The 21,301-nt window shown below is 43.5% G+C and overlaps 7 protein-coding genes across 7 annotated transcripts; 5 read left to right on the top strand and 2 right to left on the bottom strand.

Moving 5' to 3' along the window:
- The first annotated feature begins 1,587 nt into the window (after positions 1 to 1,587).
- Bcgim5 lies at positions 1,588 to 3,250 on the top strand. The gene is made up of 5 exons (XM_001545854.2): positions 1,588 to 1,767; positions 1,859 to 2,023; positions 2,517 to 2,623; positions 2,775 to 2,892; positions 2,955 to 3,250. The coding sequence occupies exons 1-5, from the start codon at positions 1,746 to 1,748 to the stop codon at positions 3,011 to 3,013; spliced, it is 471 nt and encodes a 156-aa protein (XP_001545904.1). The 5' UTR covers positions 1,588 to 1,745; the 3' UTR covers positions 3,014 to 3,250.
- A 38-nt stretch (positions 3,251 to 3,288) lies between these two features.
- On the bottom strand, positions 3,289 to 5,671 carry BCIN_11g00580 (hypothetical protein; the record flags this gene model as incomplete). Its single annotated transcript, XM_024695786.1, has 6 exons — positions 3,289 to 3,859; positions 3,913 to 4,179; positions 4,234 to 4,835; positions 4,890 to 5,170; positions 5,223 to 5,587; positions 5,649 to 5,671. The coding sequence occupies 6 exons, from the start codon at positions 5,669 to 5,671 to the stop codon at positions 3,352 to 3,354; spliced, it is 2,046 nt and encodes a 681-aa protein (XP_024551580.1). The 3' UTR covers positions 3,289 to 3,351.
- A 2,083-nt stretch (positions 5,672 to 7,754) lies between these two features.
- Positions 7,755 to 10,529, top strand: BCIN_11g00590 (hypothetical protein). Its single transcript, XM_001545851.2, has 4 exons — positions 7,755 to 8,360; positions 8,411 to 8,907; positions 8,958 to 9,586; positions 9,641 to 10,529. Exons 1-4 carry the CDS (start codon positions 7,821 to 7,823, stop codon positions 10,369 to 10,371), a joined length of 2,397 nt encoding a protein of 798 aa, XP_001545901.2. The 5' UTR covers positions 7,755 to 7,820; the 3' UTR covers positions 10,372 to 10,529.
- A 28-nt stretch (positions 10,530 to 10,557) lies between these two features.
- On the bottom strand, positions 10,558 to 12,351 carry Bcprp46. The gene is made up of 2 exons (XM_001545850.2): positions 10,953 to 12,351; positions 10,558 to 10,817 (listed from the first exon to the last, which is right to left on the bottom strand). The coding sequence occupies exons 1-2, from the start codon at positions 12,316 to 12,318 to the stop codon at positions 10,732 to 10,734; spliced, it is 1,452 nt and encodes a 483-aa protein (XP_001545900.1). The 5' UTR covers positions 12,319 to 12,351; the 3' UTR covers positions 10,558 to 10,731.
- A 164-nt stretch (positions 12,352 to 12,515) lies between these two features.
- Bcnas6 lies at positions 12,516 to 14,141 on the top strand. The gene is made up of 8 exons (XM_024695787.1): positions 12,516 to 12,646; positions 12,695 to 12,720; positions 12,795 to 12,923; positions 12,987 to 13,089; positions 13,148 to 13,161; positions 13,220 to 13,457; positions 13,567 to 13,661; positions 13,715 to 14,141. The coding sequence occupies exons 1-8, from the start codon at positions 12,589 to 12,591 to the stop codon at positions 13,763 to 13,765; spliced, it is 714 nt and encodes a 237-aa protein (XP_024551581.1). The 5' UTR covers positions 12,516 to 12,588; the 3' UTR covers positions 13,766 to 14,141.
- A 143-nt stretch (positions 14,142 to 14,284) lies between these two features.
- On the top strand, positions 14,285 to 16,334 carry BCIN_11g00620 (hypothetical protein). The gene has a single exon (XM_001545848.2). The coding sequence runs from the start codon at positions 14,487 to 14,489 to the stop codon at positions 16,185 to 16,187; it is 1,701 nt and encodes a 566-aa protein (XP_001545898.2). The 5' UTR covers positions 14,285 to 14,486; the 3' UTR covers positions 16,188 to 16,334.
- Positions 16,335 to 18,213: 1,879 nt separating this feature from the next.
- Positions 18,214 to 20,960, top strand: BCIN_11g00630 (hypothetical protein). Its single transcript, XM_024695788.1, has one exon. The coding sequence runs from the start codon at positions 19,185 to 19,187 to the stop codon at positions 20,835 to 20,837; it is 1,653 nt and encodes a 550-aa protein (XP_024551582.1). The 5' UTR covers positions 18,214 to 19,184; the 3' UTR covers positions 20,838 to 20,960.
- Positions 20,961 to 21,301: the final 341 nt, after the last annotated feature.

The raw sequence follows: 21,301 nt of genomic DNA on the forward strand, positions 1-21,301 counted from the left end.
CATTCATGATGATTGTTTGATTTTTAGGTTCCATTCATATTTTGATTCTTGACTTTACTTTTGTTTTCAGTATAGATGTGATGGAGATGGGCTGGGGTTGAAGATACTGTATGGCATGTGTGTATTGGTGATTTGTATACATATCGTTGCAGAGTGAATCCAGTTCTTGTATGTGCATATATATAGCGGTAGAATCTTGCATGAAATAGAAGATGGTGGTTGGGAATTGGACGATCGGATTGTGTAGAGGCTTGTCTGGTTGCATATATATAAATACAGAAGTGAGGTCAGGATTTCGCTAAGGTTGCTGGAGATTTGAGATTTGAGATTTGGGTCGGAGAAGGGGAGGAGGTAGACGCCAATGCCGGACACTAAAACTACCTAGGACTTAAGAGATTTGTGAACACTGACGAGAAATCAAATGAAAAAAGAAGATAGTGGAGGGAGGAATATGAGAGAAAACAAACGAGCGTAGGAAATAGTAAAGATACATTAGTGTTCATATCTAAAATTTTAGTTATCCTGTTTACCTATTTTCTCTTTCTCGATCTCCGATTTTAATCCAATTCTGAAAACCATTTATCATTCTTACATTTCAATCTTACCAAGGTGTGATATTAATCGTGCTATATTGAAGGATTGGCATCAGCTATACTCCCAGGTTCATAAGCTCAACATGTACAGGTTTGATACCTAATGAAAGGAACCCAGAGATATAGATCCTTTTTGGAAGCTTGGCAATGAGGAGTTCTCATGTGTGCAATATTATGACGTTCATTTACTAGAATTCAAAGTAGCTAGGGTGAAACGGCTCTCCAACTTACTTCTCTTGTGGTAGAAATCCTGTTCGGGACTTCCTTAGAGGAGGGTATAAGATAGATGGCCCAATAAAAGTCACAATATTGCAGAAGTACTACAGTTAGTCATTGTCTGTCTGTCGTTCCGTTTCATAGAATCCTCAAAATATAAACGCGACTAAAGATGTAGTCCTCTGATTAAAACGAGCCGTATGGAAGCAAGAAGTGAGAGCAAGCACCCGAAAATATGGCTAAGATTCAATCATGGAAGATAGACTGATGCATAACTTCTGTAAGAACAAATATCCCCCCTCCTTGTCACTGGGGAGATCAAGAGCCCGTGGCAATGAATATCAGACTATTAGGATGAATTCTTGCCCTTTAGCTTGAAATTCCATGAGATCCTTTGCTATATTGCACTCTTATCTTTCCATGAAAGTCTAACATAAAAGTCTAACAGCTGGCACTCTGAGAGTACTTAACTCGAAACAGATTTCCAACAGTAAAACCCTGCCGTCAACAACAGCGAGTATTTCTCTCAGAGCCAAAGAAATACTCAAACCAAGTAAAACGATATATAACAAGTCAAAAGCACCAATTCCATAGTTCATCGCCAGTGACCAGATACAACCACTTGGTTTTTCATCTTGAATAATCATTACTCCCTCCAATCCAATACTCAATCAAATAAACATACAAAAAAGACAGAAGCTGTCGTTATCATTAACCTCACTCAATTCAATTCACCGCGGGGCACATGGCTGACTAATCACAAACCTCACCTCACAAAGCTCCATTCATCATCTCACCTCGAAATAAATTATTAGTTTCCATCCCACCACTCATTTCGCACTTGAAGCTCTCAAACTCCACCATTTACTATCCGCATACCTCTCTACTTCACTCTTTTTGATTTTCGCTCTCGCGCTTTTAAAGGAATCGGTAAAAATGGCGCAAAAAGGCCAACAAAGTGCGTTTCCTCCCCCTCCAATGTTCTCTTCGCTCCCATTTCCTCCCTCCTCTTCTCTGAACTTCCAGCCCAAAAACCTAACAAACAACAGTCGACCTCACCTCTCTCACCACCGCCCAATTAACCCAAGTCAAAAAGCAACTCGACGACGAGCTCGAACATCTCACGTCTTCCTTCCAACAACTCCGCGCTGCGCAGAATAAATTCAGAGAATGTTTGAGGAGTATTAGTACGGGTGTTGGAAAGACGTTTGAGGGTAAGTTTATCTGCAGTTTTCTTCACTTGTTTGTAGAGAAGAGGGAAAGGGAGAAAGGAATAAAAGAGTGGGTAATGGAGAGAGGAAAGCGAGGCTACAAGAAGCTGCGAATTTTGAGCACGGGGAAGGGAATCTCGGGGAGAGCACAAGGATTCGAGAAATTGAGGAGTATAGGAAGTGCCGAAGAAGCTTTGCCAGTCTCAAAGTTCAAAAGAACGAGCAGAATACCTTGCGCATTTTCTTCTACTTCTACTCCTCTCCTTCTCTCTGCACTCAGCCATTTCAACTATTGCTCGCCTACATCAACCCGCTGCTCAAATTTCCGGCAATGCAGCTTCTCTCCTCTCCTTACCCGCACCCTCCTCCCAGCAACCAAATGTGCTGGCCCTTGCTCTCTCTCCCCTTTCCTCTTCTTCTCTTTACTCCAAGATGTCCACAAGCCGAGATCATACCTGTAACACACTTGAACTAACTACCCCTCTCAATCCACTAGGCAAACCAATCCTCGTACCTCTCACAACATCCCTTTACGTCCCCGGCGAATTAGCGGATACCGAGAATGTGATTGTAGATATTGGAACTGGTTTCTATGTTGAGAAGGTACGATTGTTATTTTCCTCCATTATCCTTTATCTTCCCTTCATCACCCCTTTGCACTTCTCCAATTCCATTTTATACATTCATTTCTTCATTCCCATATTAGAAATTACATGTATCCTAAACTCTCTCGAAACTTACATACAAACCTTAGAACACCAAAGATGCAATCAAATTCTACGAAGCAAAAGTTGAAGAAATTGGAACCAATTTGAAGGATTTAGAAATTATAGTCAACAACAAATCAAATAGTCTACGTGTGGTTGAAGATGGTATGCTTCAATTTATTTTGGGTTACAGAATCGATGAATTATTAACTAATTTCTAAATACAGTTTTACGCCAGAAAGTTCTTAGCTCAACTCCAGGTGCTGCTTCAGCTTCAACATCTTGATACCTCTGCGCTATGGATGGGAAGGAAAAAATTGAAATGCCAAAAACTCAAATAATCTCGTAGAGAAGTCGATTCATTCGAGACACCACTAAAATCAGAATGGTCAAGTCGAGGAAAACACCAAATTCGCTGTAGAGTGCAGACTGTATTTATGACGAGTGAAATTCCGATGATGATTGCTCTCATTCAAAGATGGCAGCAAAATGAAATAAGAAAGGACTGGTGCAATGAAACTCAAAAAGTGAGATCGGAGAGGCGGTGCCTTTGAAGAGACTTGTCAAGTAATTTCAAAATAGTAAAGTTATGAAAGCACTTGATGTGTAGTATCGATCTGGCGATTAGGGTTTGCTTTCGTTTATTGACTGGTGGAAACCCAAGAGAAGTTCATCGAGCTCTTCGAAAAAACCTTTGAATCCCCCAGCTGGAAAGAAGTTACTCATATCCTTCTGCCAGTCGCGGTCCATCGTAGTGTGATCATTTGCCTCCATATCTGTATCCCAGAGATCATGAAAAACAGCGACTCCAGCACAGATATTTGGCTCTGCTACAGTGCTCAAACCATTCCAGTTTCTGTTGATGGTGAATTCGAGGCAGTAACCACCCTTTTGAGTCTTGAACCTATAGATGCTTTGAAGTGTAACCTTCTCGACACGTAGACCAGCCTGAACACGAGGGGTGATTCTAGGATATATGAATCCATACTTGTCTTTACGATCCTCCATTCTTCGAGTGTTTAATCCCGTACGAACATAAGGTTGCAAGCAACTTTGAACCAAGTCTTGAAATGAACTCTCGACTATGGTGCCGGCTGTTTCACTGATGATCTCAATGGTCCAATCAACTTGTCTATTGGTATCTCTATTAGTAAGTGATCAAGAAGTCAAGGATCATAAACTTACTCAATATCAACAGTCACAATCTCCACACACTTGTTGCGACGTTCTTCCTCAACAACTTTGACTACACCACATTGGTATCCACCATATACCGTGTCAATGTCTGCCTCAATCTTGAACATTTGGCCTGATGAATTCTGTACGACGAGGATCGCAACGAATTTTGGCTTCACGTCCTGCAGGTCGTAGTCCGTGCTACTCCAAACCATGAATTTGTTAAGTTTTGACTTCACATCAGCCATCATGTGAATGACAACTCGAGGGTCAACACTAATCAAGTATGTGTCAGCTCGTGAATAAACTTCTGGTACATCATGAACTTACCCCTTTTCGAATATACCCCTAGTTCCTGTACGTTTCATCATCTTCGTGAAGGCATCCCAATTTTGCTTGCCATCAGTCAAAACTGTTTGCCAGCGTGTAAGGTGCAGTTCTCCAAAATATACTCGCATCTGCATGCGGTCCTTGAGGCGAGTCAGCTCGTTGAGATGTTCGCTCAACTCCTTACGAAACTCTTCGACGGTGGCTTCCACTTTCAAAGAGCGACGGGGGCTCTGTTTGTTTAACTCTTCATTGGAAGACATCTTGGAAAACTTGATACCAGAGACATGTTTTTGGCCTTCAAAACTGGTAGATGCTTCGAGGAGAGTAGACTCAGTAGAATATCGCGGTGGTACAACAATAAAAACAGTGTCTTCCATGTTTGCACGAGCATGAGCACTATCAGCAGCTTGTCGGATACCTTTGATGACTTCAATTATGGTAGTTTGACCGGATGGTGACGGGGCAGAGATAACTAGCCATCGGCGGGCACCATTCCAATGAATAAAGACTTTCCAAGTGGTTCTTAGACGGTCAAGATCCTTCATTTGTTCGCCAAATAACTGCTCGGGGTTCTCTCCCCTCACTGGCCATTGATAGAATCCCTATGGGAGATCAGTGTCTACGACCGACTAAAGCAATAGACAGAAAAGACTTACTATGGCTGAGAATACCTCTCCTTCGACAGGTTTCTTCAAGAAGCGTGCTGTGTTGGTGCGCAAGCTTCGGTCATTTTCAAGTTGTAATTTCTTGGCTTCAGTCATGAGTCCAGCTGGCACGGCCCAGCCAGTGCTTGAATTGAGACCTGACTCTCGTTCTTTTTTAATTGGACGGCGAGGTAGTTCCTGGTCGGCACGATGGTTATCTGAAGGTACATGGCCAGAAAAGCCAGTACCATCGCGAGAACGTCCTCCCCGAGGAGCATTCTCGACCAATCGTCCTTATGATTGTTAGTATTTTTCATGCCAATATACTTGACAATTGTGACGTACCGTTACCACGTCCCGTAGGTACGGAGTGGTGCCCGCCACGGCCAGCATTGCCTCTCGAGTTACCTCGAGTGGCTCCGCCACCGCGGTGGCTGCCATTGCGGCCGCTACCACGATCAAATGTTCCACGTCCGCGTCCACGAACATTGCTGTCGGTCCCACGACCACGTCCATGGGTAGCATTGTTAATGCTACGACCGCGCCCACCTCCACTGGTGTCGGTTCCTCTGGTTGCCGGAGTCGATCTAGGAAGTTCCTGTCTGACAGCAGGAGGTCTATCTCCGACATTATTTGCCGGAGTAGGTGCTTCCTCAGCGTCGCCCGCCTCCGATTCCGCACACCACGCAGCAGCAGTATGAGTCTCATAACTTGTAAGAATTAGCTGTATGCTCGATTGAAATAATATGATGAGAATGAAGTTTTGCATACGTCGCGAGCTTGTTCGAATGCATCTTGTCGATCTATATTCAACACTTCTTTCTTTGAGAAGAACAAATACTGCGACGAGTAGTTGTAAGAAGTGGCACACGATCTATCACACTTTAAAATTGTGAGATGATCGGACTGGTTATGAAATGTAAGATTAAATCAATTCAAAAGAGAAAGTGAGGAGAATCGAGGTCTGTAGAGGGAAGAATTAAAAGCTTGATCGAAAGGTTGAGGCAATTTTTAAAAGAGATTGATAGTATCGGCAGCGATACTAAGATAAAATCAATTTCTCGATTGACGAAGGAAATTCAAGATTCAGAAATTGTTGCTGTTGTTGTCAAAAGAAAATTGAAGAAGAAAGTGGAAAGTGGAAAATGGAAAATGGAAAATGGATTGAAGGTGGCAAGATTTTAGGTTGACAATAATATCCCATAGCAACCGAAGAGGAAGGAAGAAGGTCAAGTTCTTCCCAAATTCCAGTAGAGAAAATTAGGCGAGTGAAGAGCGAAATGATGAGAACATCCTACTTTGTCAAATACACCATTGATATCTAATATAAAGCGGTGAAGAGAGAGAGAGAAGACAGAGAAGACAGAGAAGAAAAAGGTGTTAACTCTGACTTTAGAATATATGACGAGTCTTGAAGTGATAATGTTCGTTTCAGTTTCCAAGGTAAATTGTCAAAAAATATGGAGTGAAGAAGGTTGTCTATTCCTCTTACCTCGATAGTTCAATTTTTAAAGGCCAAATTTGCCAATTGGCCTCGACAGCGACGCAAAACCGGCGAGTATCCAAACGGAGAGAGACCTATCATACCGTCAGTGGATTGTTATTGAGTTGTTGGTTGCTTCTCAGAGATTACGCAGGTAACGGAAATATTGTATCAAGGATGTGAGTGTTTTTGACTTTTGGCTTGCGTACTTCAACATGAGGCTATCGATGACCAAATGAAAAGAGAAGCTGCTTCGTATGAAGATCTATCGATCAGACAAACGCATATAAAATGCCATGTAATTTCAATACATATGCATCTATCCGCGCATAAGCAAAAACGCTCAACAAGGATCACTGGGGCCACATGCATGAAAGGAAACCTTGGGAAATCTTGCAAAGGGCATCTCTCTTCTTTGAACCAATCGGTGTGTTTGACGTTGGTCCAAGTCCACACATACAAATTCAATCTGCGCACCCTGACTTCAAGCATGAACATGCAGTGCAGTTCACGAGATATCAAAACTTGACGATTGACAGTGTATTTATCTCCTGCCAGGTAGCCTAGCTTGGCACATTGAGTACACAGATGCACGTTCGTTGATCTCTTTGGTACAATATTCGAATGCGACAGAAAGGAATTGTGCAAGAACATACAACAAAAGTATTTGCCCTCTTGCCTGGATTTCTTATTAGTCTGTGGTTTCATGTGAGATATCCAGATATTGTTATCATGAATCCCAGAGTTGACAAGGTTGGGGACTTGCTCACCAATAGTCGGGAGAGAAAGTTCTCCCCCATGGCTTGCCACAGACATCTTTCTTTGGAAAAGAAAAGTCGTTGTAAGCGGTTATATAAAGAAGATTCTTTGAATGATGGGACATGTTTCTGAGGTATGTTGATACATTATAGTGCAGGGTGGAAAAGTTGTGTGCCAAAATGGCGAATTAAGGATCGTGGGAGGATTGTGGGAGGAAGGTTCCTCGAAACGAAAGCCAAATTATAAACCCAAGATGGACTTGTTGTTAGCTTAGCGTCGGAGGAGCACGGGAGAGGAACGGGAGATCGGCCGCACCTGAGCCACCATCTCTATCTGGGGAGGCTGGAGGCTGGAGCATTCATACTGTTTACTGCCCTCAAGACGACCCTCTGTGTCTCTTCTCGCGATGAGAAACAGACACACGCTTATTAGTATGTATGTATTCATTCGGCATTTAGCAGCTGTTCTTATAAGAGCAATTGAGTATCAGTTATTCATCGTCGAGACCGATGTGCCAGGAGATGACGTGCCGTAGGAGTGACAAGCTTTCCCCGCAGTCCACTTAAGGTTATTTCAGGTACAGGGACAGAGCAAGGTTACAAGGTTACAAGGTTAAATAAAACATTTCATTCCATGACCTAAACTCAAAAAGGTCAATCAACAACACATTAATGATCCAATGAGGAATTCCAATATCGAAGATGTCGCCAACTCCAATCCTCCCTCCGTCAAAGGCAATACTTCCTTCGTCCCACGCGATTCTACCTACAGATGCAAAAACACGATTGAAGAAAGCTGAGAATGCAAGAAAACGTTTGGTAGCTGGCCGCACAGTGAGGGAGGATTCGGACGAAGACGAAGACTCCGACGAAGAAGCCGAATGGCAATGGATATATGACGACGAGAATTCCGAAGAAACTGCCTCGCCCTCGCAGACCGATGCTAAAGGGGGCGAAAACTCAGCAGTTAAGAGAACGCGTCGACTTTCGAAAGGCACAGGAGCTAAGAGGATTGTTGGTGCTAGGGCTGGAAAGACGGTCTGCAGGATTGCAGATTGTGTTTTGATCAATAACGATACTTCGAATACAAATTGGGTTGGAATTATCTCGGGCTTTGAAGAAGATGAGGGCTATGACGAGAATGCCGAGTCATACCATGATATAATGAAAGCCAATATTTGGTGGTTCTGTAGCCCAAATGACATTCACAATAAAACGAAGAAGCGATCGGATTTTCTAGAAGTAAGGTTCTCCAGTGCTTACATCGTGCTTCTTATAGCTAACGGTTATAGAATGAGCTCTACATCTCTTCTGATCTCGATACAATTTCACTAGCGACCATTAATGGTGTAGCTACGATCCTATCCGAAGAAGCATTCAATGCCAAATTCCCAACAGGGAAAATACCTAGAAACCGAAAAGAAAAAGGGAAAACATTCATATGTCGCCGGGGATTACACAGCAAATCTGTCACATATACAGACGAATTCGTATGGGATGATGTATACCATAACACGGAGGAAAGTGTTGAACAGTTGATCGAGAAGATCGAAAATAGCCTCCCAAGCAATAAGAGAAAGAAGCCTGTCCTTTCTCATCCTAAGAAGAAGAAGAAGAAGAAGCATCATGAAGATGATGACGCAAGCGTGGCATCTGAGCATGATGATGATGATTATGAAGTGGATGAAGAAATCTTAGCAACACCGAGGAAAAGGCAAAAGACTACGAAAGCTATAACCCCTCGAAAACCACGCACACCCTCCAAGCTACTCACTCCTAGTCACAAACGGTTCGTCATTGGCGATTGGTCAAAAAGATTCATGCTGACAGTATTTGTAGGATTGTCGTTAAGAAGCCACTAGAATTCACGCCTTTGGGAATGCGTATGCTCTCACCATCCGTTAATGCTTCTCCATTTCAAACAGCTCGATCGCGTCTTCACGTTTCATCCGTTCCTGATACCCTTCCCTGTCGTGAAGAAGAATTCTCATCAGTATACACACATCTTGCAGCTGCTATTACAGATGGTACTGGCTCATGTATTTATATCTCTGGAACTCCAGGAACCGGAAAAACTGCAACTGTACGAGAAGTTGTCGCACAGCTTAATGCATCTGTTTCAGCCGATGAATTAGATCCTTTTATTTTCGTCGAGATCAACGGAATGAAAGTCACAGATCCACATCAATCATACGCATTGTTATGGGAAGCTCTCAAAGGAGACCGTGTGAGTCCAAGTCACGCGTTGGATCTATTGGAAAGGGAATTCAGCAAACCATCCCCGAGAAGAGAACCATGCGTTGTTTTGATGGACGAATTAGACCAACTGGTAACGAAAAACCAAAGTGTCATGTATAATTTTTTCAACTGGCCTGGTCTGAGGCACTCCAAACTGATCGTACTCGCCGTGGCCAACACCATGGATTTACCTGAACGTACCCTTTCCAACAAAATCTCTTCACGTCTCGGTGTGTAACATTACTCTTTATCTTCGATCAACTACGACTAACATCTAATTCTAGGTCTAACCCGTATAACCTTCCCCGGTTACACCCACGAGCAACTCCAAACAATCATAACCTCTCGTCTAACCGATGTTCCCACCCACCTCATACACCCCGACGCAATTCAATTCGCCTCTCGTAAAGTCGCTTCCGTGTCCGGCGATGCTCGTCGTGCCCTCGATATCTGTCGTCGTGCTGTCGAAATCGCAGAATCGGAATCACTCTCTATCCCGAATACACCTTCTAAAACACCAGGCAAAGAAGAAAAGAAGGGGAAAGGCGTGGTTAGTATAGCGACGGTCAAAAAAGCCATTAATGAGGCGACAACGAGTCCATTGCAACAATATTTGAGAGCTTTGCCGTTGGCGACAAAAATGTTTCTAGCGGCGTTGGTACTGAGATTGAGGAGGGCCGGGACGGGAGAGTGTCTTGTGGGAGAGGTGGTTGACGAGTGTAGGAGGATGGCGAAGTTGGACACAGGGGGAAGTGTGGTGGGGTTTTTGCTTACTGGTGCTGGAGCTGGGGGTGGTAATAATGGAGAAAGAATCAGAGGTAAACAAGTAGGAAAAGGGGCAAGAGTTCAGGGAATGGGTGAAGCAGCAATGGAATTAATGGAGGCGGGTATTATAGGGATAGAAGTGAGGAAGGCGGAGAGGATGGGCAAGGTTAGATTGGGGATTGGAGAGGAAGATGTTAAGGTTGCTTTTAAGGATGATCCAGAGATTAGGGGGGTGGGGTTCGTGGGATAGCGGTAAGGGTGGGAGTAGCGAGAAGAGTCGGGGAAGGGAGAACATGTGGAGATAGATTGGATTGGGATATGTAGATGGATACAACGACAGTTAAATTGATACCCAGCACGACCACACACGATAAACCAGTATAGCATAGTAATACAAAGAAGGAAGCAATGATTTCAAGATAGAAATTCCCAAAAATGGTCATCATTCATGTAGCAATGGTATATGTATGCAATAAGTATCTAAACCACTACGCACGCAATATCATGAAACGCCAAACACGCCCCCCAGCTAAACTGCCTAGTCTCGTCTAGCTTCGCCCAAATACCTTCCCGATGCTTTTTTACATTTTCATATTATACATATACGTATTTAGAATTTTCGTCGTCCAAGCTCTGGTTTCCATTCGAGAGGGTGGGATTCAGGGGTTGCGAGCTCGTCTTGTTTCCATACTTTGACTATTGGGGGAAGGGGTGGTTAGCATTTATTCCTCTTTGGAGGGAGTGTAAAGGGTGCTAAGGGTAAGATGGAAAAGTGGAGGAAGGTAAAGAGGGGGGAGGGAAAGAGGGAGGAAGGGAAATAGAGGAACATACTAGTTTTATCCGCTTCTCCCGTAATCAATCTCAGTCCGGTCTTATCGAACAAACTCGTGAAAATACCCGCCTCCGCATCCAAAGAACCCGGTTGGGCAATAGAGTCCAGCGCTTGATATCTATGACCCGTCTTCCAGTCCCAGAACGCCATCGATCCATTGTCTCCTCCGGAGAATAATACATTGTCTTCGTTCACACTGAGCGTGTTGATAATAGCATTTTGGCCGTCGAAGTTTTGCATAAAGGCTCCCTCTGGACATTTCCATTGTTTGATGCTTCCTGCGCTGCCACTTGCGAATGTAAACTCCTTGGGATGGATGGCGAGTGCGCGGACACCTTTTTTGTGGTGGGTGAGGGCTCCCATACTTTTTCCAGCTGCTAAATCCCATAGGCGGACGGTAGAATCGAGGGAGGAAGTGATGACTTGTGGATCGGCTTCTTGGCACTTCAGATCTGATACTGTGCCTTTATGTCCAGATAATACGTGGATGTTACTCCTGGTCCTCATATCCCATACTCTTGCTACACCATCTCTTCCACCTGTAACCAATACATCCAGCGTAGGATGTAAAGCTAAAGTATAGACACCACTCAAATGCCCATGATAATGTCGAATCACCTTGTTGGTTTCCAGATCCCAGCACTTGACCATCTTGTCCTCTCCGCAACTAAACAAATACGGATGTCGAGGACTAACTGCCAATCCTCTCACAGTCGATATATGTCCGGTCAATGTGAGTTTCAATCCTCCAGTCGCCAAATCCCATATTTTAATTGTACGATCTCCAGCTCCAGAAGCAAACCAGCGATTCTCGGGCTCAACAGCTAGAGCACGCACCCATCCCAAATGTCCAGATATCACGCGCATGAGTTTCCATGGGGCATGCCATTCAGGTTTTGCTTGGACGAAATTTTGTTTGCGCACTAAACTGCTGGATGGCAAGTTACTCTGCGCAGTAGATATCGAAGGGCCGTTCGCGTTAGGTGGTGCATCTTTGCCTCGGATTATAAGGCTGGTACTACTTCCAGCTCCAGAACTCTCGATTCGTGATGGAATTCCTTCGATCATCTTCATGGTATTATTGTCTGCAGCTGAGTCCCCATCTGTAGCTTGTACCTTAGCCTTCTTCCTCCTGTTCCCAGCCGCGGCAGCTTGTTTTGCGGCCAAGGCAGCTGGTAATTCTCGAACATGATCGTATTCGGCGTGGACTCTTCCTACCAATGCTAATTTATCTGCGGTTTCTGTAGATTTTGGATCGGGAATTGATTCTGTATCTGCGAAAAGAGAACGTGTTCGTTTGGCATTTTGTTTTATTAAAGATTGGATTTGATCGTCTGAAGGTAGGGAGGCGACTGCGGTTGCCATAATGAATGGAGGTGGTTGATGTTAATAAGTTGCGCGTGTGAGGAGTTGCGATTTGGAAATTTATCGCGATAAAGCTTCAGGGACGTGAGCCACAGTCCGTCAAGCCACCGTATTGGCCACCACACCAGCCACTGAAGTCGGTTATTGGCTGTCGCTTTGTATTCCAGGCTCCTCCTCCACGCCATCATATGATATCAGAAATAATTTCATACAAGATTTCTTCTTTCAATCAATCTTTCATCAAAATCATACTTGACACATTGAAACAAAATGGAAAAACCATCAGACGATAAATACGCCATTCATCAGGCTTGTCGAGATGGTAGAAGTAAGACACCCTCTCCTCCTCTCTCCCTTTATACTAATAAAGATCCAGCTGCTATCGTAGAGTCCCTTCTCAATGTAGGAGATCCCTAGACTTTCTGCTATGGAACACTTGGCTATATGCAAATATGAGTAGTACTCACAAATTGTAGGCCAACCCAAAACTCGCCTTTTTGAAAGATGACGACGAAAGATTACCTATTCATTGGGCGATTTCTTATGGACATTTGGACATTGCCATATTGCTTTCCAATGTGAAGAACTTTGATCCCGACGTACAGGTGTGTATATTCCATATCATCCCTTTCAAGGCTATAGGCAAACCTTGTTGATATAAATGGTAGGACGGATCTGGATGGACACCTCTTATGATCGCTGTCAGCCTTAAGGAAGGTGATGATATCGTGAACTTGTTATTGAAGAAAGAGGCTGAAGTAAATGCCAAGAGTATGTTTTATCCTTACTGCATTGCGATTCCGTTCAACTGATGCTCATCATCTCTTAGATTTCAGCGACCAAGTATGGCATTGCAGACTCTTTTGAACACCCTACAAACAACCATCTAACTGACATTTAGACCGCTCTCCACTTTGCCACCTCCAAAAACAATCTTCCAATAGCCAAACTCTTACTATCGCAAACTCCACCTGCATCCTGTAGAGTTAAGGACAAGCGTGGACAGTATGCAATTCATCGTGCAGCAGCTATTGGATCCACCCCATTAGTTGAGTTATTGTTGAAGAATAAAAGCCCGTTGAATCCTACAGATGTCGCGGGACAAACACCACTTCATCATGCGGTTGCCGAAGGTCATGGTATGTTGGTACTGTTCACTTGACTTTCTATATCAGATTGAAAGACATTCACAACTACTTTTGGATGATTTCACTACGAATCTCCCAGCTTACTAAACCATACATTTAGGTGACACTGCAGTAGCTCTGTTGAAAGCCGGTGCGGAAACAGACAAGAAGGATGTAGATGGCTGCCTTGCATTGGACCTTGCTCCTGACAGTCAGGTTAGTGATTATTATCCTCCCATTTTATGACGTACCAAGCTTAAAACTTTTAGGTCAAGAAATATATAGTTCAATGGGCCGAGATGGAGGGTATCGATTTATAGCATGCTAGTATGGTTGGTGAAATTAATGAAATCTAATTGCATCTCGTTCCCTTCTCACTTATCCTCTTTTGAGATTCCGGTTTCTAATGCCAGATTCAGAGCCTTCAGGCAATACAGGGGTTGAATTTAATGTTGAACATTGACGTTCTTTTGAACTAAACATTCGTCTAGTCTAAATCACCCCCTGTAACCTACGATTCATGTACCATTTTCTCATTTGCAAGGAGGAAGAACTTTTTCAGAACTCACTCCTTTGGGCCTACCTCTCAAATGAAGTGGTATCAAATACGAGGCCGCTCCTGTTTGACTGTAGGGTGGATTAAAAGCCCACATAGCAGTGGCAATCAATGGAATACTACTTAATTCTTTCTTTCCAACTGAACTGAACAGTTTTCATTTACGCAGTCTCTCGGTTAGTACACATCAACTAAGGTTATATGCACCCAACAGCTGAGTGAGGATGAATCATACCGACGAAGGGATGACAGCTCGGAACCGATAGACTGTGCCCCCACTCTTGCAAATCAAGCTTTCAAGTCCACTGTCAATTCGCTCATTCATTGGTCGCATGTCACCATTGCATCCCTGACTGATCAGATTGATAAGATAAAAATTGGTTCGGGAATCGCGTCGTCGTAAGCTGCGTATGCGTACCGGCATTTCTATTACTTATTATCGCTTGTTGTTGATTATCTTGGCGCCTGAAATGATAAATACTTGAATGCTATCCGTCCTCCTCTGGTCCTGGCTTTTTCCTCCATTTTGGTCACTGTTCTTCCTGACCTCAAGAATAGTAGCCGCGATGAAATCGAAAATGCTTTCACCGACTCTAATTTTTGCTCCGCTGTTACCCCTATTGGTCAGCGCTAGTGCAGTGCCTGATCAATCACCACTGTTACTTCAAACATCCAATGGTCCCAGTATAGAACACGCACGCGCAAATGCACCCGAGATTTTTAATACAATTCATTCGTCTATGCGGCAATGGGGATCTTCTCTGAAGCATAATGGGATGTCCTTTTTCCCAGCAACAGTACCTAAAGGAACTCTCTTTTACCATGGAACCCACACACCCGAGCCGGTTGAGGGGATGGAATGGTTAGCTTTCGAAATCGAGCATGCAGAAGCATTTGCACGTCCAAGAAGAGGTCGAGGTCCTGGAGGTCCTGGAAATCATGGTCCTGGTAAAGGGAAAGGTCCTGGAGGGAAACCTCCTGGGGGACCGGGAAGAGGTCCTCCTCCTCATGCGCGAATGGACAACCATCCCAGACCCAAGCCCGAGCACGATAATAATGTTCATAATTCAGAAGATAAAGAAGAAGATAGCCGCGGTTATCTCCACACGTATCGTACCTCCAAGCCCCTCACCAAGCTCATCTACATTGACGGAATGTCCGCTGGAAAAACCAGCATGGGAACCCTTGATTCTACAGACTACATTATTCGCAATCTTTCTCCCACTTCAACAGAGCCGAACAATGATTGGATCCGTGCAGCCGATCTTTGTAAAATTGGAGAGGAATATGGTATTGAAGGAGTTCTTCGCATGGAAGCGGGATTTGAAATTATTCTCTGTAGTTTCAAAGATGGGCTTGAGTTTGTAAGTGCTTCTCAAAGAGACGCCAAATCTGGGGGCTTTGATAATGGAAAGGATGATGTGAGCCATTTTGAGTATGTGAGGGCCCTGGTATATAGGTATCAGGGCATTATGGGTGGAAGAGTGGAAGTCGATTATTCTTCTATGATTTCTGCCTTCTTTTACCCTCTCAATATTACTAACCCCGATCCTTCTCGTTCCGAACTTCCTAGATTGGTCGAACCTTTCGAATCAGGTGATTTGGAGAGAATCCGCTCTGATGTTCTGCAACTTTTCAAATCTGGAGAATACGAGAAAAGAGAAACGATCAATTGGCAAAATGTCGTGGACATGATTGTCACAAGGTATTCGGATCGTCTCAAGTTTATGGTTCAAAATGAGACGTCAGAAGCGGTGTTACTGTCGGAAATCAAATTGCTGTTGGATGCGCACACGGATTATAAGAAGATTGATATTCCTTCCTCGATTGAGAAATGTGCGAGTCACTATCTAAGACCGGTGACACCGAAAACGGATGCAGATCATTTAATTCATGCTGCTATTTTGAAGGTGTCTCGTGATATCTGCAGTACTTTGTTTGAAGTCAGGGAATTAATAAGCAGTGATGAAAATGGTGCAAAAGAGGAGGAAGGAAAACAATTGATCAAAGAATTGATCAACGAATTGGATTGGACTACTTGGCTGGAATGTGGAAAGTGTGATTATGATGAGGTATGTTTCGTGGCAATCTGGCCCTGGGGAGGCTTGGAAGATCACGCTTCTCCGGGGTGTATTAAGAGGGGTGATATGGGTGATCGAAGGGGGTACTGGGATTGGGGACATTAGCGTCTGGGGTAATTTTGAAAGTCTAGATACCTGCAGACTTTTGACTGCTGGATAGAGGAGAGTGAAGGGTGGATATATGGGTAGATTTGTATTATAGTGACAGCATTCGGGATATATACACGATTGATTTAGTATTAATATGTTTCAATTCTATAAATATTGTAAGATTTCACGAATTTCTTCGAGCGACTTGGTACGCTACTCATTGTTGTCAGGGGGAGCCGAGTAGATCCTCCAGGCAGGGAAATCACGGAGTTCTCAGTCGTCGTGTGGAAGGTCTGACAAACTCATCGCTCTTTAAGAGCTTAGGCGTCACCTTCCTCTCAGTGCCTTTCGTAGCCATATAACGAATTGCCAAGGAGAGTAGCGGGCAGGTCATTTCGCTGTCCGTTCATCTGTAGGATAGAAGAGGCAGGATAACCGACAGTCGCAAATAAGCAGTCACGTCTTGATTTATGATTCAAATTTCTTTACAATTAGACTAAGTAAATGAAATAGCCGGAATTTAGCATACGTAATTGTCCTGTGGTCGCTTCCGGACAAACGCTAATTCTGGGGGTTATGGTGATATTGGGGAAAGCTTTATCCAACAAATGGCATGAATATGAAGGAAACTGTCTTATCAGAGATCTTGTCACAAGACTGAGTTCTTAGTAAGAACAAATGTACAAAACATAATGAGCATGTATAGAGAAGATTGGCGTAGAATTGATAATGTTCTTATTCGTCGTAGAAAACAATGCATCGATGCCTAATTCGGACTAGAACCTTCCGTCGTGAGCGCCCAAATTTCATTTTTACGTCAACTAGAACAGAAATAAAAACGTTTCCAGCAACCTCGCAAGATTTTTACGACAGAACTAACTTCGAAATCAAGCCATTTTGTCGACCAGGACGGAATCTTGAATGTCGCTTGAATCTGCTCAAATTCAGATATACACCCCATAACTCCGAAGGGCAACTTCATGTTAGGACTCAAGATCCCTTGGATACAGTGTGATATTACGAGGCAAGATATTGTCGGGTCAAACTGAAATGGAGAGCTTGGATAACTTCAATCCGACGGCTTGAGGTGTAACCTTATCGATGACAGGAAGCGCGATCATCTTTCAAAACGTTGGTGCTCTAGCGGGGCTGCAGAGATGCCAAGGACTTGGGTTGATCTGCGTAAAAGGGTTAGCGATAATTTAGGATGGTATTTGACACCTGATAAGGGTCTTGATGGGGTTTATTATTTCCATTGGAGCACAATCGTGTTTGGCGCTTTACTCGTGCCAAACAAGTTGTACCTTATGATGCAACCGAGAAGGAAGCCATAAAATCGGAGAAAGGATAGAGGCGGGTGATCTTTGATCAAAGTTTCTGGCCAGCTCTTGCAAAGCGGTCCCGTTCCTGAGATCATGAGGGAAGGCGAATGCATTTCTCAACCCCTCTCGTTTGCGCAATCATCCACCTCACGTTGTCGTTCGTCGTTTCTTCTACAGATGTTTTCCCCTCCGAAAATCTCACAAGCGTTCTTCAAGCCATTTGCGTAGCTTAGTTGTTGCAGAGGCTGGAACCCATCTCACTGTTATTGAATCTAACGGCGAATAATCGGATTGACAAACACACCATGTGTATTGCAACGACTCATACATCGGGAATGGTATAATATCATATGCCTTCGTCTGGCATTATCATTCTTCAATATTTAGCTCAGTAGGCCGACGGCGACACCAGTTCAAAGATCTGACTGCGAACAGTTGAAATTCCATAATCTGCCCTGGGCAATCGTGTAGTCCCGAGACGTATGTAGTTGGATTTTCTTCATTCCTCAATACTGTAACTTATTTTATTCAGGATTGCGAGCGATTCTTCAACTTTGTACTATTTATAATTTCATGTCTGGATAATCCATAATCCCACCACACTTTCAGTGCCGAACTCCGTCTATGTTGGGCAAATATCCCAGCACAAACATATCGGCTATATGCAAAATTTGACAATGTACCTTTCTACGTGTCAATTATTTGCAACAACCCTTCCTGTTCAAATTTCCATATCTGAGAAATTCATTTCGTTTTGATGATGCGCTTTCCATTTCTCAGCCTGCTCAGCTCGTTTCACTCACCGGCTCACCGCTTGTTTGTGTTCAATTATCTAGTCCACAGTCGCCGGTCAGGCCTGCTTATGATTGTGGACAGCATGCAAGTCTGTGTATGTATTAAGCATCATATCCTTCTTTTCTCATTCTTTTGACCTCTGGTACCTTCGATGCTCATTGCACAGCCTCTGTCCTCTTATTCAATAGAGAAACACTTCTTTCAATTTGACAATAAGATGTTCGCGACAAGTTTTCGTCATAGGAAGTTCTCAAACCTAATATGCTGTCGTCCTTGACAGCCGTGCTTTCCTTGACACATTCTAGATCTTCGAATCATTGGCAATCCTCGGGCCAGTTTGCAATCTCGTTTCCTCAGTACGGCTTGAATTCAAAATTTTATTGAGCTACGATAATGAGACGGGGGGCGCAGTATTGTTGTTCTCGTGTCATAAACAAGCAGAGTATACTGCGATTCTGCCTGAATGCCCTCAAAAATACCCTTCTGAGGTGGCATGTCGTTGACCAACCAATGAATTTTGAATTCAAGTCCATACACTAATAAGCCTCCTTACTAACTTCACTAGTTTTACGTTTCCTGAGAAACACATATATCATGTGTGTCAGACTGATTAATATAAATGCAAGAGCTATATCACACATGATCAGTTTTTGATAGTCTCATTGACGTCGCCGTTCCTTAACTGCCCCTCAACATCACATATTGCTAAAAAGCCCCTCCCAAATCGCAATATATTTTTACGAGACCAGAGCAAGTTTTCTCTCTTGCCAAGCTCCTTAGAATCACAGATATCTCTACAACGATCCGATTGTCCAGCTCTTCCATTTATTCAGAAACGAGTCGAAGCATATTCTTTCACTACAAATATCACTTATCTGATTGTCACAAAATCCCTATGCCGGTTTCGCCCTGGTTCAATCATATCAACTCCCCACCCTCCGCGAATCCCACCGGTATTATTGACAACTGCGAGGAGGTTGTAGAATCCTTTTCGAAGCTAGAACAGCCGAACAACTTATACGGAAGTGAAGGCACTGGCAAATACTTCACTCAAATCCCATCACCAAAGAACAATGATAATGAAATTGGGCGCATAGAGAATTGCAATTCTTTTGTAAAAGTCGAACCATTTATATCTCCAAAACCCAACCATTCTTTTAATGTTCACGGGGACGTTCCTCATTACTTTAACAAAATCAACCAATCTGTACGCCATGGATTTTTACAAAATCTAAAATTGCCGTCACACAACAATCTACGCACATCATTGCCCATTCGCTCTTTTCAATATGGTGTAGCAAACAATGCCTCGAGCTCTACGGCCTTTGGGTTTCACGACTCAGAAGACGGTACAAATTCAATATCGAAATTCCAACATTCCATCTCTCCTCCTCCCAATCTTGAGTCATATACAGATCCACTTCAAGGCAATTCCGAAGGTCGATTCGATACCAGGGCCTATCAAGGGCAGCAATTGGCGAACAACTCGATTGCACAACTCAATTCATACCAAAAACCCCCCACGGAGTATCATTATCAAACTCAAAACGTCTCACCAAGCCTATACTCTTATGTCCCTGTAAAGTACAATCGTTATGGTTCTGGCTCTTTCCTCAAATTCGGGAAAGACAGCTCTGGAAATCAACTGGCATATCCTCCTCAAGCATCCACGAATTTATTGCCTGTGGGCACAGCACCGACCTCTTCACGTACAAACGGACTGACTATTTCGACTTCGCGCCCTACTGATCTGTGGGGAAATCCTCCTGAAGTTCTGGGCATGCATTGGGGCGGTGATATTCTGTTTAACAATCTACCACATTCATCAAAAATGTCGATTTCATGCCAAGTATCTCAAAGCTACAATGATGCAAATACTTCGAATGGGAATACGTCTGTCTCGAATTCCTACCCCTCTCAAATCTCTAAATCACCTTATAATCAAGTCGCGTATCAACAACACGGTTCCAACCATATAGAGTCTCACTCACCAAAGCTTTCATGTCCCTCAAATAGCGTTCATAATCAAGAAGATATTCATAGCATGAATCAGAACAAAAGCTTAGACCTTGATTGTATTCCTACTATGGAAATTGATCAACTCTGCCCGAGAAGCTTTCCAAGTACATGTCTACATCCTCAATGCCAATGCAAACGAACAAATAAGCCCAAGCTATACAATAGATACAAAGACTGGAAAAACCACTTCAAACGTTCTCACCAAAAGCGATATCTCTGCGGCTTACCGAATTGCCCAAATGGTAAAAAGAAATACGGCACAATTGCAGAAGCCAAGCGTCATCGACTCTCCGTTCACCGTTTTGGTAAGGCAGATGCTAAACACTGGAACTGCCAGGTTCCGGATTGTCGACGTAGTACTAAAGTGTTCATAAGAGGTGACAAGTACAAAGATCACCGAGATAGATGGCATGGGCCATTCCCCTGCCAGTATCCAGGGTGTGTAAGAGGGCTTGGTCATGGGTTCAAGGATCAAGAAGCACTTGATAAGCATGGTCAAAAAGAGCATAGATGGAGCCAAGATGCTTAGCTCCAGACCCTCTTGTGTATATACAAACCTGTATTAGTATTTCGATCTACTTTTCCTACATAGCCGCGAATTCAGATTCTTTTTCCTCGAAGTGATTCCTAGTTTTCTTGGGGTAGAATTGCACATGGATGAAGTTTCTAATCTGAGGAAGATTATGTCGGTGTCAAGGCTGAATCCGACACATCAATCAATATGCCTTCAGATATGTACCATATCACATTAGCAAGTCATGCTCAAAATTTCGTTGACGGATAATTTCTAAGGCTCAAGCCGTATCCAGCTACCTACTACTTTTAACGAAATCTCAACTTGCGTGACTCCAAAATTGGAACCATCTTGCACGACTATTCATCATGTCACCCACTTGAAAGGGAATCACAGATTGAAGAGTAGGCTGAAAGGCTCGCAGCCTCACTACTTAGCGCTTAATATCTGGTGGTTAGTTCTTCCTTACCGTAGCACTC

The sequence above is a fragment of the Botrytis cinerea genome, chromosome 11, assembly GCF_000143535.2.
Source record: "Botrytis cinerea B05.10 chromosome 11, complete sequence".
Classification (NCBI taxonomy): domain Eukaryota; kingdom Fungi; phylum Ascomycota; class Leotiomycetes; order Helotiales; family Sclerotiniaceae; genus Botrytis; species Botrytis cinerea.

Excerpts from the sequence above, each read along its gene's own strand:
- Bcgim5 (XM_001545854.2), top strand. The coding sequence starts at position 1,746 with ATGGCGCAAAAAGGCCAACAAA. Across the intron at positions 2,624-2,774 it reads CTGGTTTCTATGTTGAGAAG|AACACCAAAGATGCAATCAA; the intron begins GTACGATTGTTA and ends TACAAACCTTAG. Across the intron at positions 2,893-2,954 it reads TCTACGTGTGGTTGAAGATG|TTTTACGCCAGAAAGTTCTT; the intron begins GTATGCTTCAAT and ends TTCTAAATACAG.
- BCIN_11g00590 (XM_001545851.2), top strand. The coding sequence starts at position 7,821 with ATGTCGCCAACTCCAATCCTCCCTCCGTCAAAGGCAATACTTCCTTCG. Across the intron at positions 8,361-8,410 it reads AGCGATCGGATTTTCTAGAA|AATGAGCTCTACATCTCTTC; the intron begins GTAAGGTTCTCC and ends TAACGGTTATAG. Across the intron at positions 9,587-9,640 it reads CAAAATCTCTTCACGTCTCG|GTCTAACCCGTATAACCTTC; the intron begins GTGTGTAACATT and ends ATCTAATTCTAG.
- Bcprp46 (XM_001545850.2), bottom strand. The coding sequence starts at position 12,318 with ATGGCAACCGCAGTCGCCTCCCTACCTTCAGACGATCAAATCCAATCT. Across the intron at positions 10,818-10,952 it reads GGGAGAAGCGGATAAAACTA|TCAAAGTATGGAAACAAGAC; the intron begins GTATGTTCCTCT and ends TTCCCCCAATAG.
- Bcnas6 (XM_024695787.1), top strand. The coding sequence starts at position 12,589 with ATGGAAAAACCATCAGACGATAAATACGCCATTCATCAGGCTTGTCGA. Across the intron at positions 12,647-12,694 it reads GGCTTGTCGAGATGGTAGAA|CTGCTATCGTAGAGTCCCTT; the intron begins GTAAGACACCCT and ends ATAAAGATCCAG. Across the intron at positions 12,721-12,794 it reads TCGTAGAGTCCCTTCTCAAT|GCCAACCCAAAACTCGCCTT; the intron begins GTAGGAGATCCC and ends CACAAATTGTAG.
- BCIN_11g00620 (XM_001545848.2), top strand. The coding sequence starts at position 14,487 with ATGCTATCCGTCCTCCTCTGGTCCTGGCTTTTTCCTCCATTTTGGTCA.
- BCIN_11g00630 (XM_024695788.1), top strand. The coding sequence starts at position 19,185 with ATGCCGGTTTCGCCCTGGTTCAATCATATCAACTCCCCACCCTCCGCG.